The 11,352-nt window shown below is 35.1% G+C and overlaps 1 protein-coding gene across 2 annotated transcripts; it reads right to left on the minus strand.

The window, feature by feature from the left end:
• Positions 1–2,410: 2,410 nt before the first annotated feature.
• Positions 2,411–11,064, minus strand: LOC145789274 (OPA3-like protein). 2 transcript variants are annotated; one of them, XR_014335772.1, is made up of 4 exons: positions 10,639–11,058; positions 8,140–8,274; positions 2,904–3,506; positions 2,411–2,808 (listed from the first exon to the last, which is right to left on the minus strand). XR_014335772.1 is itself a non-coding variant. In XM_082878838.1 (4 exons), the coding sequence occupies exons 1-4, from the start codon at positions 10,765–10,767 to the stop codon at positions 2,650–2,652; spliced, it is 510 nt and encodes a 169-aa protein (XP_082734964.1). In that variant the 5' UTR covers positions 10,768–11,064; the 3' UTR covers positions 2,411–2,649. The 2 variants fall into 2 exon arrangements, 1 of the variants encoding a protein (XP_082734964.1); XM_082878838.1 differs by having other exon boundaries at positions 3,420–3,506; positions 10,639–11,064.
• Between the last annotated feature and the right edge of the window lie 288 nt (positions 11,065–11,352).

Here is an 11,352-nt window from a genome sequence, read left to right on the forward strand (position 1 = left end):
GTTGACGGTTTGAGAAGGGGTTGCAAAGGTGGGGAGGCTACGGGTGGTCAGAGGAGAGTAAGGAAAGGATTGGGGTAGTTAGAGAAGTATAGCAAAGGACTGGAGACAACTGAAGAGGGTAGCCAGAGAAGCAAGAATGATGGATAGAGTACAAGGGAATGTGGGGGAGGAGTTTGTGATGGTAAAAGATGGCTGATCGAAGGCGAATCTGGATCCTCGGTCGTTTTCCTGTAGCGCCCCAAAACGACGTCGTTTTGGGACAACTTTTCAAGAAATAAAAAAAAAGAAAAGACTAAGAAAGGAAGAACAGAACTCAGAAAGGGGGAAGAACCCATTAATGGCGTCGAAAAATGGGGCAAATTCCTGCAAAAATGCACTGAAAAGTGCAGTCCTCCATGAAGGGATCTTTGGGCTTAACCTCAGTTACACAGAAAACACTGCAAACAAGAAGGGATAACTAAATAATTACAGAGTAAAAATTGAGAAACTAAATCTGGGGAGCCCAATGGCCAAGCCAGATGAATCCCATTTGATAGCTGGTAGATAAGATAAATCCACAAAATGGCAGAAGTAAGATGAATCCCATTGATACCAAGCAAGTTAGGTAATTGGGGGGATCTGATCTTGTTAAGACAAGTGAGGAACATGCCTGAGTACCATCCATGGATTGGTGTTAGGAGGACGGAGCATAGATCTGCACAAAGGGCAAGTGACCCTACCTTCATCCACCCATCTATCCAACCAATCTCTGTGAAACACACGACTGCAGTTGCACAGATCTCTCATCTCATGCCGCCTATTAACCCCATTTTTCGACGCCATTAATGGGTTCTTCCCCCTTTCTAAGTTTGTTTGTTTGTTTTTTTTTTTTTTTTATTATTTATAAATGAAAAGTTACTGACGTCGTTTTGGGCACTATAGGAAACGACCGCAGACAAGAACGACCGAGGATTCGGATTCGATCAAAGGCTACTTGTGGCAGGAGAGAAGTGGCTGACGACAAGTAATGGCCGCCAGAAATAGTTGTCTTTTTGGCTTAAGATTCCGTCTTTTTGCAATTAATTTTACAAATTTTATCTTTATTGCAATTTGAAAAAAAAAAAAAAAAACTATATTGAATTGTAATATTCTTCGTGGGAGATGGGGTTACTAGAGAAAAGTTAGGGATCATGAAATTTTTTTCATGAAAATGATCATGAAAGAGTTATGATCTTTGGATTACTTTGATTAGTGTGTGGTGTTTTATTCTAAGTGTAATTCAAGGGTCATAAAACTTTCATGATTATTTTCATGAAAGATTTTTCATGATACCTAGCATTGCTGGGGTCACTACTGTGCTGAAGGCACGACAGTGACTGTTGTGCCTCAATTTGAGGTGTATTATGGACTTATTTTTATAATCTGAATCGTTCATTTTATAGGGTTTGTTGAGTACTTCATGTCTTCTAAAAAATCATATTAATCGGATATCAATAAATATATGATCGAATTGCATACTTTTTATATTATTTCTCAAAAGAAAAACTTATTGTTTATTTTTTTGATTATCGATCATATAGTTATTGATATCCAATTAATATGATTTTTTGATGGGCATGAAGCATTTAACAAATTTTACAAAATGAACAATTCAGATCATAAAAATAATCCCATAATATACCTTAAATTGAGGTACAACAGTCACTGCTGTGCTGTGCCTTTAACACAACAGTGACCCCATTTCCTTTTTCGTGTAATTCCATTTTACTACAAATTTTTCAAAAATGTTGGCTTCTCTCAAGTTGAGATATGATTTGTGAAGCTTGTCACAAGTTATGTTTCAATGATCTAAATTATTTATTTTCTAATGCCTTTCATATATATATCATCCATGAAAACAATTAGGTCCATCTAATAATTATAGACTCTTCATTTTATTGCGTTTGTTTCTAAAAAAATAAATGACAAGTGTGTTTTTCTTAAAAGAAAAAAAAATAAAAAAATAGGCTGTCCATTTTTTAATATTTTATTTTATTTTTGTAAAGATGAATGTAATAAAATGAAAAGACCAAGATAATTTAATCGAACTAATTTTTTTCGTAGATGATATACATAAAGGACTCCACAGCCAAACTTAAAAGAAGCCAATCCTCTTTTCAAAAATAAAAGAACAAATGTTACGGCTGAAATGAGAGCAGTAATATTTCAAAAAATAAATAAGCTGCAAGCGTGATTTCAATTAAACGGAAAGATTTCATTGTAATTTACACCACTACTTTGTTTGGATTAGAATTTTTAAAAATAATTTTTAAAATTTTCTAACCGTATTCTATTTTTTTAATTTTAATGATTTTTTTTTCAAACATTTTAATCAATTTTCTTTTTAAAACTTTTTAGATCTACTTAATCAGTTTCAAATGTCATTTTCATGGGACCGAAGTTAGCTTTTCGCATTACCTTTGCTTCAATTAGTTACAAATTAAACTGACTAAGCCCAACCTCAATCAGCCAATTCTAAATAACAAAACTTCAACTGAAATTCTATCAACAAAAAATAAAAAAATAAAAAAAAAAAAGAAAGAAAAGAAAGAAACTCTGTCGGTGTTGAGGGAAAAACTGCCAAAGGAATCTTGTATATCAGCCAGAGGATTGTGGCATGATGCAGAGTTATCAAATAGGCTTGGAATGTCCATCTCCGGCACTGTGAGCATGCCTGAAGTTGAACATACCACCAAGTCCTTGCCCTTTTGCTAGTTGCTCCACCTCTGCAATTTTCTGCTTTAAAATTTCCACTTCTCTTGCTAGATCTTCATCTCGTTGCTTCATTGCCTATCATGACAGCGACATAAGTGACAGTCTCATACTTACGGAAAATAAGCTTAACTTGTTAATTACATCAACTTGGATAAAAATACTGTCAGTACCTGTGTTTAAGATGTAACATTGAGCTGAAAAACCAATGCCTCCAAATGAATAGACAAAAATAAAACTAGTAAAGCAGCCAGCACTAACAATAAAATAGTTTAGCAACAAACAACACTGCCAATGACATTAATGAAATTTATTTTTCTTAGCGACCTCCATTACCCTTCTACTCTTCTTATCTTCTTTCACTATCATCTCTTCTGGTGGTAGAATTCAGCTATCTCGGGGATGTTCTGTCAAGCTTATGCCAATTTTAAAGATATCTTCATGCAATTTTGATGCACCATAAGCTGGTGCAATTTTATGTTTATTATTGATCATCGAAGTAAAGAGGTAATGGGCAGGACTTTGCAAAATACCATGACATGTTACAAGAAAGATAAATACTCGTATAAACATTAGTTCAATCAGAAAGCCCATCAACTGTTTGCTCAAAGAAGTAGGAAGGTCAATTAAAGTAATATGAAAAAAAAAGGGTCCACGAAAGTTCTAAAGAACAGGATATTCCAATTAACCTGCATTTCTTCTTTCCCCAGTTCCTCCTTCCTAGCTTCTGATCTAGAACTTCTTTGCACCTCAAATATGACAGCAGCCCCTGCAACCTAATTAGACAGAACGGTGCACATAAGCTTAGTTTGGAATATTATCAACACTAAATAGTATCATGCAGCCAAAAAGAAGTATGGTACAGTAGGAGGCATTTACCATACTAAGTGCCACCTAGGAACAAATAAGGATCAGAACCACTGCTGAATATGTCTAATGCAATACCTAGGCGACTGTCAGATAATTCAACCAGCCAACATTTCTAAATTGCCTGAAGAGAACTCAAAAACAAAATATAGGTAAACTTAATTGTGAGATTATGAAAAAAAAATTGTTAAAAAGCCTCCTTAATTTTCCAAAAATGTAATCCCATCGACATGCATAAGGTATGATCAGGGGCGGGCCAACACTTTTGGGGGCCTAAAGCAAAATTTTAAATTGAGACCTTTTATTTCTTAAATGTTAATAATGATTTTTTTTTAATATTACATTTTGTTTGTTTTGAGTTTTTTTAATTTTTTTGTGATGCAAAATTACTAATTAATCTTTTGTAAGCTTTTCCAATGTGTCTTTTTTAATTCATAAAAGGGAAGACTTTTATAGAGCATCTCCACATTCTCCTTTCATTTTTTTTTTATGTGAGATTCCATTACTTTTTGCAAAATTGAAAACTAACAAAACTGAATGTGGTCATTCCAGTTTCTCAATGAATAAAATTGAAGGATCTAGTTTGGTGCTAAATTTTCTTTAACCCCAACAAAACCAAACTAAATCGCTTACACCCCTTGTGAAGAGAAGAGAAAAACACACACACAAAATAGGTGAAGAAAAATAAATGTACTTTAAATGGGCATTCAATATAATTTCATTATTATCATCTTAATTGCGCGTGTGCACACACACATGCGCACGCGCGCGCACACACACACACACACACACACAAATAAATAAATAAATAAATTATGGCCTTCAAGGAAAACGGGGCCTAAGGCCACCGTCTCAATTGCCAAAGGGTAAGGCCGGCCCTGGGTATGATGATGGTCAGCCAGTCAGCCTATTCCTGGTCTGTAAAGTGGAATAAGCATGTTGATGAAATTATGCAAATAAGAAGGCAAGAAACATTGTCAGATAGAACGAAATTTTTTTAAGGGCTATGCTTTCATTTATGTTTCTTCTACAAGCACATTACATCATTAGTATAATAGGAAGGAAGTTATTTTTCTTACGTTTCTACCTGTAAATAGGACAAAACACTCCTTCTCTGTGTCCACTCCAACTAACTTTAATTTGGTTCTTCAGTGTCCCTGCATGATCAATTGCCAAAATTTGCGTTTCCCTTCCTAAGGTGGTTGGTCTGGATGAAAATTAATGGATTACCAATGGCCATGTGGCTTTTCTATGTAAAACAATCATACTTTTAAGGTAGTCAGCATATCACCTAAGAAATAACTCAAGCCCGTATCAAAAGTTTTTGGAGTTTTTATTTTTTATTTTTTGCCATCTGGAAAATGTTCTCTTATGTGTTGAAGCTGAGAACAGCTCAAAAATGAAGCAGCATCCAAGAGGATTCTCAAATTCAATTGATGTGAAAATGCATTTTAAAAAGTAGTTGAAACCCTTAAATTCGTGATACATTGATTGCAATTTGGATTCAATTTCACCAATCACTCAACCAATTGAACAATTAACACAATCAAAATACAATCTCATCTAATGCAAAGAAAACCAAATTAGATCCAAGCAATTAAGGACGAGAGATTTAACATGGAAAAACCACAATTGAACTCCTCTAACTGTGATTAAAAAAAAAAAAACAAGGGCCAACGGCCACCAAAGCAATGCACTATGAGGAATACGAATCACACAGAGAAATTCTCACAATCATCTAGTGAATCCATGCCCCGATTGACTCAATCCCTTGTGCCTCTTTCAATGTTGTCGTCACCGCATAATTGCTTCTCCAATGCCGAATCCACAACGCCAATGTCGAAATCACGGCGATGAGCCACTCCGGAATCCATAGAAGCTTCCAAGTTTAAGTTCTCAAAATCCACTAAAGAACGCCTCTCTCGAAAATTGTAATTGGTGTAGAAACACTTGATGATCTTTAATATATAGCTTATAGATCCATTGATCACTCATGATTTCATCAGGGTATAAATGTGGATCTCACTAGAACTTTCTATGTTTTCACCAAAGTTTTTAAAGGCGAATGTGTACCTCAAGACGTTTTACCCCTCATGAGGTGAGGCATAAGCCACAAGGCGCTGAGGCATAAGCATTTCGAATATCAAATTTTAATATTTAGTAAATAAATTAAAAATTTAAAAATAGTAAAAAAATAAAAATAAAAATTAAATATAAAAGTGTAAATACCTTTTGCCTTAAGGCGTTGAATATTTTACTGCATAAAAGGAAGTTTTTATTCACTGAAAGTGAAATTGATATTCTTAACTTTAGTGATTGAGTTTCTCACTTGACCATTAAATGTGTTTTTTCTTGATTGATCATTTATTTAATTTTTCCTGGAGAATGCAGTTGCAAAAAGGGATTCTTTTTTTATTTTTTATTTTTTATGTTTAAACAATCTAATAGGCTAAGTTTAACAAAAACCCAACGCAACCTCTGCATGTGCGTACTCCTCACATGCTTATGCGCAAAAAGCAGACAAAGCACATCTAAGGCTCATGTCTCAAATTGTGATACGCAAGCCTTTGGGGAGTAATGCCTAAAAATCAAAGCCTTGATGAGTTTTACCTTAACCTCGAGGCAAGGTAAGCATCGAGGCAAGCCTCAGTAAAGCCTTTTAAAACTCTGGTTTTCACACTTCAGGGATGAAAGCAGAGTCTAGATCCAAATCTAATCTCAAATGTGCAGTTATAACAGAATTAGATGCCTTGGACTGCTTGAGCAAGCTTTTTACTGCTCGGGCAAACTTTAAGACTCTGCAGGATGTCTGAAGGAAACTCTCAGAAGCTGAAAGACTAAATGGACTGCTTGAGTGAACTATGAAACCCCACACAATTTATCACTGAAGCACTGACAAACTGCAAGCATGTGGACCGCTCAAGTGGTTGGTGAACCCTTGTTGTTTCTTGATCTGCAGGTCTGATTTACTGCAAGGGGGGAATGAATACTCGATAATCACTCGTTGATAGCTCGAGCGAAGAACAGAACTAGTTAGAACACTAACTAAGCAAGCTCGAGTCAAACTAGATTGGATTCACATCTAATAACACTCTCAACTCACAAAGGTAAAAGAACAGATGCTAATTCGTCACAACGATATTTGTCAAATGGGATTGTCAACACAAAGTACAACAAAAAGTCCAAACAGTAGTCACCACTGTAGTTGCAAGTTTACACAATCAACCATGCTATGGGTAAAGCACCAAGATAGTTGTTTCATCTATCATTTATGTGATGCATACGGCTGACGCAGCGGAAAATATCACACAAGGCTAGATATCGTTTAGCAGACGAAGAACACCTTGAATCCACGAGGAAGAAACGAATTCTCAAAGAGAAACTGAATTATATTGATCAAAAGTTATTTTGCCCCAAGGCACATACCATTATTTATAATAAACGACAACCTAACTATACAAGGAAACAACTAACAGGCTAATTTCTTGCTAGACACAAAAATAAATAGAAAATTACCAAACACAGAAAATTTGAGTTAAGCCTAAATCTGAATACTAGAAAACATTAAAACCATGCCAAAACAGACGGCACTAAAAAGGGACTTCGCAAAATAAAGTTATCACTAAAATAAAACTTTCCTAAAATGGAAAAATCACTAATTTGAGACCCTAAGTGAAGGAATTTAGCTAAAATCCACTATGCATCATCGTAGGGATGGCGATGAGTTTAATTTAAAATGCCATTTCCAATCAGACTACTAAATTTGTAGGGATTACAAGCTTGTCACAAAAGTGACTCTTTTATCCTCAATTTGACTTCTTTGCCTTTTGCTGGTCCAATTGTTTCAAGAATTCTTCAGCTACTAGTACTACATCAATGGCTCAGCTAGCTCTCAGCCTTAGAGATGGGGCTTTCAAGATGTGAGTTATGTGTTGTAGGGAAGTACATGGAATCCAAAAAACAGTTGACCCCCTAAAGACAGATTTCTGAACAGAAAGGATAGAATTGGAGCTCCAATTGAATAGCTTCCTCCCAGCAGTCAAAAACTCTCCTCCCTCTCTAGCACACGAGTTGAGCTACTTGAACTGCATCACACAGATATACATTGATAACAAAAATAGTTTACTAACCACTTACATGAGAATAAACAACCATAGCCAATCACATCACCGCATAAAAAGCCTGACCATCCACTACAAAACACCTAGTGTCAACCAGTACTTGATTTATAGAAATATATGGAACCTCATGGGCACAGATGTTCATGAATATAGGTATGTATGCATAAGAACTTAATGCACATACTGTGAAGCAAAATGCACGCTCGTCAATCACCACACGGACATGCACACTCCAATCACCAGTACAACAAATTGAAACCAACTAGTCCAGCATTTACTTATGTAAGTGCACACACATGCATAAAACATACCACAATCATAATCCAAGTCCACAGAAGAACACCCTTGGATATGCAAACAAGTAGATTTCACAAAAATCTCAGATGCTAAAAGGAGTAGGAAATCACATTATATATACTACCGTAAATACAAAGAGTTCCCCAAGAAGATCTGCAGCAGCTTGGACAGCTTTTTCCTCATTCAAAGGGCGAATTGCAACATCAGTTGCATGGCCGTATATACGTCTTTGCATGTTTGTCATGAATCGATGATTTGCCTGATATGATAAGTAAAATCAAATTGTAGAAATCAGATCTGTATTCTACATAAATAAAAAAAGTATGCACTACAAGAATTTTGATTTTCTTCTGTTATAAAAAAAAGCAGATACAATTAGCTTACATTTTGTTTATATAATTACCTTAATATATTGCTCTTCAAATTTATGAAGTTCAAGGGAAAAATAAACTAACCATTTGACTACATTACTAGTCTGAGTTACAGGTGAAGCTCAAATGAAATAGAAAATTACAAACCAAGGAATATAACCATAAATTTGATCAGGGTAATAGAAAGGTCGTCTATAGGGTTAAGGGAAATGCATGACAAAATTCATGCTCTCTCTACTGACAAACTTTTAAGTGAATGTCCAAGTGATGAGACGGAGACACAACCAATTGGTTAAATGGTCTCCACTTGCTTTGATACCATGAAGAAACTCACAGAAAAATAGAATGAACAAAACTGAGCATTGAATCAGTACACACACACACACACACACACACACACACACACACACACACACACACACACACAGAGAGTGATTTCATTTCAATAACTGATCTCATCACATAGACTTGCTATATGTACATCAAGCCATAACTGACTTAAGTTCAGTGTAACAACCTGTAACTAACTTGACATCAGAAACTAACTCTAACTAACTGTGAGCCATTTGATTAGCTTGATGAGCTGAATCACTTACAATAAGCTGGGTTTTGAAAATCATGAAGAAAAAATGGCAGAATGATTTCAATGTAAAGCCCAAATATAAATACATCAACAAAACAAAATGGGAACAAGCTTAGAATCTAACCCAATAAAGTAATTTTCCAGGTCTCAACATTTTTTTAATGTTGATTCACAAGTTCACTTTAGTAAGTTCTCAAATAAGCAAACACAGTAAGCAGGGGTGGCACCACTAATACTTGAGGGTATTCATATTAATATACTTAAAAAATTACTAGTAATAGTATATGTTTTGGATGACATTTTGTTACTTTTGTACAAAAAAAATTTAACACCCCACATGCCACTTGTCACCTCTCAATTTTTTTTGTACATGTTCCTCTTTGTTACTTTGAAAAAAAATGTTTGAACATCATAAGTCGTTGGTTGGAGCCTGCTTCATCAAAATTTTGAACCTTTTCATGTCTAGCCCACTCCATTTCACACAAAAATAAATAAATAAAATAAAATAAAATAAAAAGTTATACTTTGTTACTTACTTCCAAACTTTAACATGTTTTTTTTAAAAAAAAAAAATTTGAAATGTCTAGCCCACTGAGGTCTCTTATGTTTGTTGGGTTTGATGTATATTTGTAGTTGTGTGTGGACATTCTTTAATAGTTGAATGTACAATTTCATATACTTCTTATTATATTGTAGTTGGGGTCTTTCTACAATACACGCCCTAAAAAATGGATGCACCATATTCCATTTATAACATTTTGTATTTTGTGATGTTTACTTTGTGTAGTAATCAAACTACTTTCGGTCATTACCAAAGGGACCATAATCAAAATAAAAACCATAATAGGTCATGCAATGGGGCATAACCAAATAGCACAAAAGGTTGTCACTGGCTACAACAACGGATCTACTATTCGAATTTTGGATGGACAAAAACACATATAACTTCTCACCTTTTGAAATTATCTTACTAATTAGTAGCATAATATACATAATTTTTATAATTTTTTGGGGGTGCGCCCAGTTAAATCCATCCTTGACTGGGTACATAGTATGCCATTAATTAGGATATGTATCATATAATTTTCCTTTATAATTTATCTTCTAGTGATTGAAAAAATAAAAATAAAAAAGGACAAATTACACCGATAGTCACTATATTTTGACTATTGTGTCAGTTTAGAACTTTAATTTTAGATTTTGTATCAATTTGGTTCAATTGATGATATCATTTGTATTTCCGACAAAAAGTTATTACTGAATTGATTGAGGATAACTCACTGCGTTGAGCAAACTTATAATTTTACCCTTAAAATCATGACACATGCCATTTATGTGTATATTTTTTATTAAAAAATACTAACAATTGTATTCAATTTGACTAAATTAAGACAAAGTTATAAATTGCGGGTCAAAATCAAGTCAATAGAAATTATTGCGCCAAAAATGACACAAATACAGGGACAGTAAGCTAAAATAAATTCGAAATGCACAAGTGCTTAGCCAGCGATGACGAAAATGTGCAACATAGCTCTGATGAAAAACACAATCATAAACTAATAAAGTAAAGCTAAAACTTGGGTTTCTACAGAAACATGCATAGATTGATATAGCAGTAGTAAAGCAAGCAAAATTGAGAGAAATCAAATGTGGTGGGTGGTGGGGGGACCTGGGCAATGTTGACGATCAATTGGCGGAACTTTGGGTGCAATCCAGCCTCTTTCTTCAGCCGATTAGCGATCGGTTTGCACGCCGTTTTCAGAGCTAGCGTCCCAAGCTTCACTACTGGCAATATCATCTCCCCCTTCTCTCTCTCTCTCTCTCTCTCTAATACGACTATTTAAATTGAACTTTCTCTTTCTAAAACTCTCTCTCCCTCTCTCTCATGTGTATAGCCAGCATGCTATATGTGCTATAATATATGCCAAGTAATAGCGCGCACACCATGTATTCGACGTTTGGATTCTCAGAGTGGAACCAACGCGAGCAACGTTACAAGAATCATCTTCCCGAAAGAGAGAGAAACAGCCCAAAGAAAACGAAAGTAGCAAGAGACGCGACACGGGTACATATTTCACCTTTTGGCTTCACCCTCAACATAAATTATAGGGGTGGGCGCGGGTCGGTTGCGGCTACGAAACCTCCAATCCGCCATCCGTCCGTTAGATTGGCGGATTGAAGAAAATCAATCCGCATCCGTCCGCTAATCCGGCGGACGTGGATTGAGCGGATTGGCGGTTTGGCGGATGGATGCTAATCGGTTTGGCGGTTTAAAATTTTATAAATTTTCAACATAATTCAACTTGTGCACTTCCTTAAAAAAAAAAAGAAAAAAAAAGTATTACAGTCACTTAAAAAAGTATTACAATCATTATATGCCTTA

This window comes from Camellia sinensis, chromosome 7 (genome assembly GCF_055761805.1).
Source record: "Camellia sinensis isolate YWXY chromosome 7, ASM5576180v1, whole genome shotgun sequence".
Classification (NCBI taxonomy): domain Eukaryota; kingdom Viridiplantae; phylum Streptophyta; class Magnoliopsida; order Ericales; family Theaceae; genus Camellia; species Camellia sinensis.

What these genes read in the sequence shown, in the direction of transcription:
- LOC145789274 (XM_082878838.1), bottom strand. Translation starts at nt 10,767, where the DNA reads ATGATATTGCCAGTAGTGAAGCTTGGGACGCTAGCTCTGAAAACGGCG. An exon ending in TGATCGTCAACATTGCCCAG is followed by an intron (nt 8,275 to 10,638) that starts GTCCCCCCACCA and finishes TTATCATATCAG; the next exon opens with GCAAATCATCGATTCATGAC. An exon ending in GGGAACTCTTTGTATTTACG is followed by an intron (nt 3,507 to 8,139) that starts GTAGTATATATA and finishes CTGTCTAATTAG; the next exon opens with GTTGCAGGGGCTGCTGTCAT.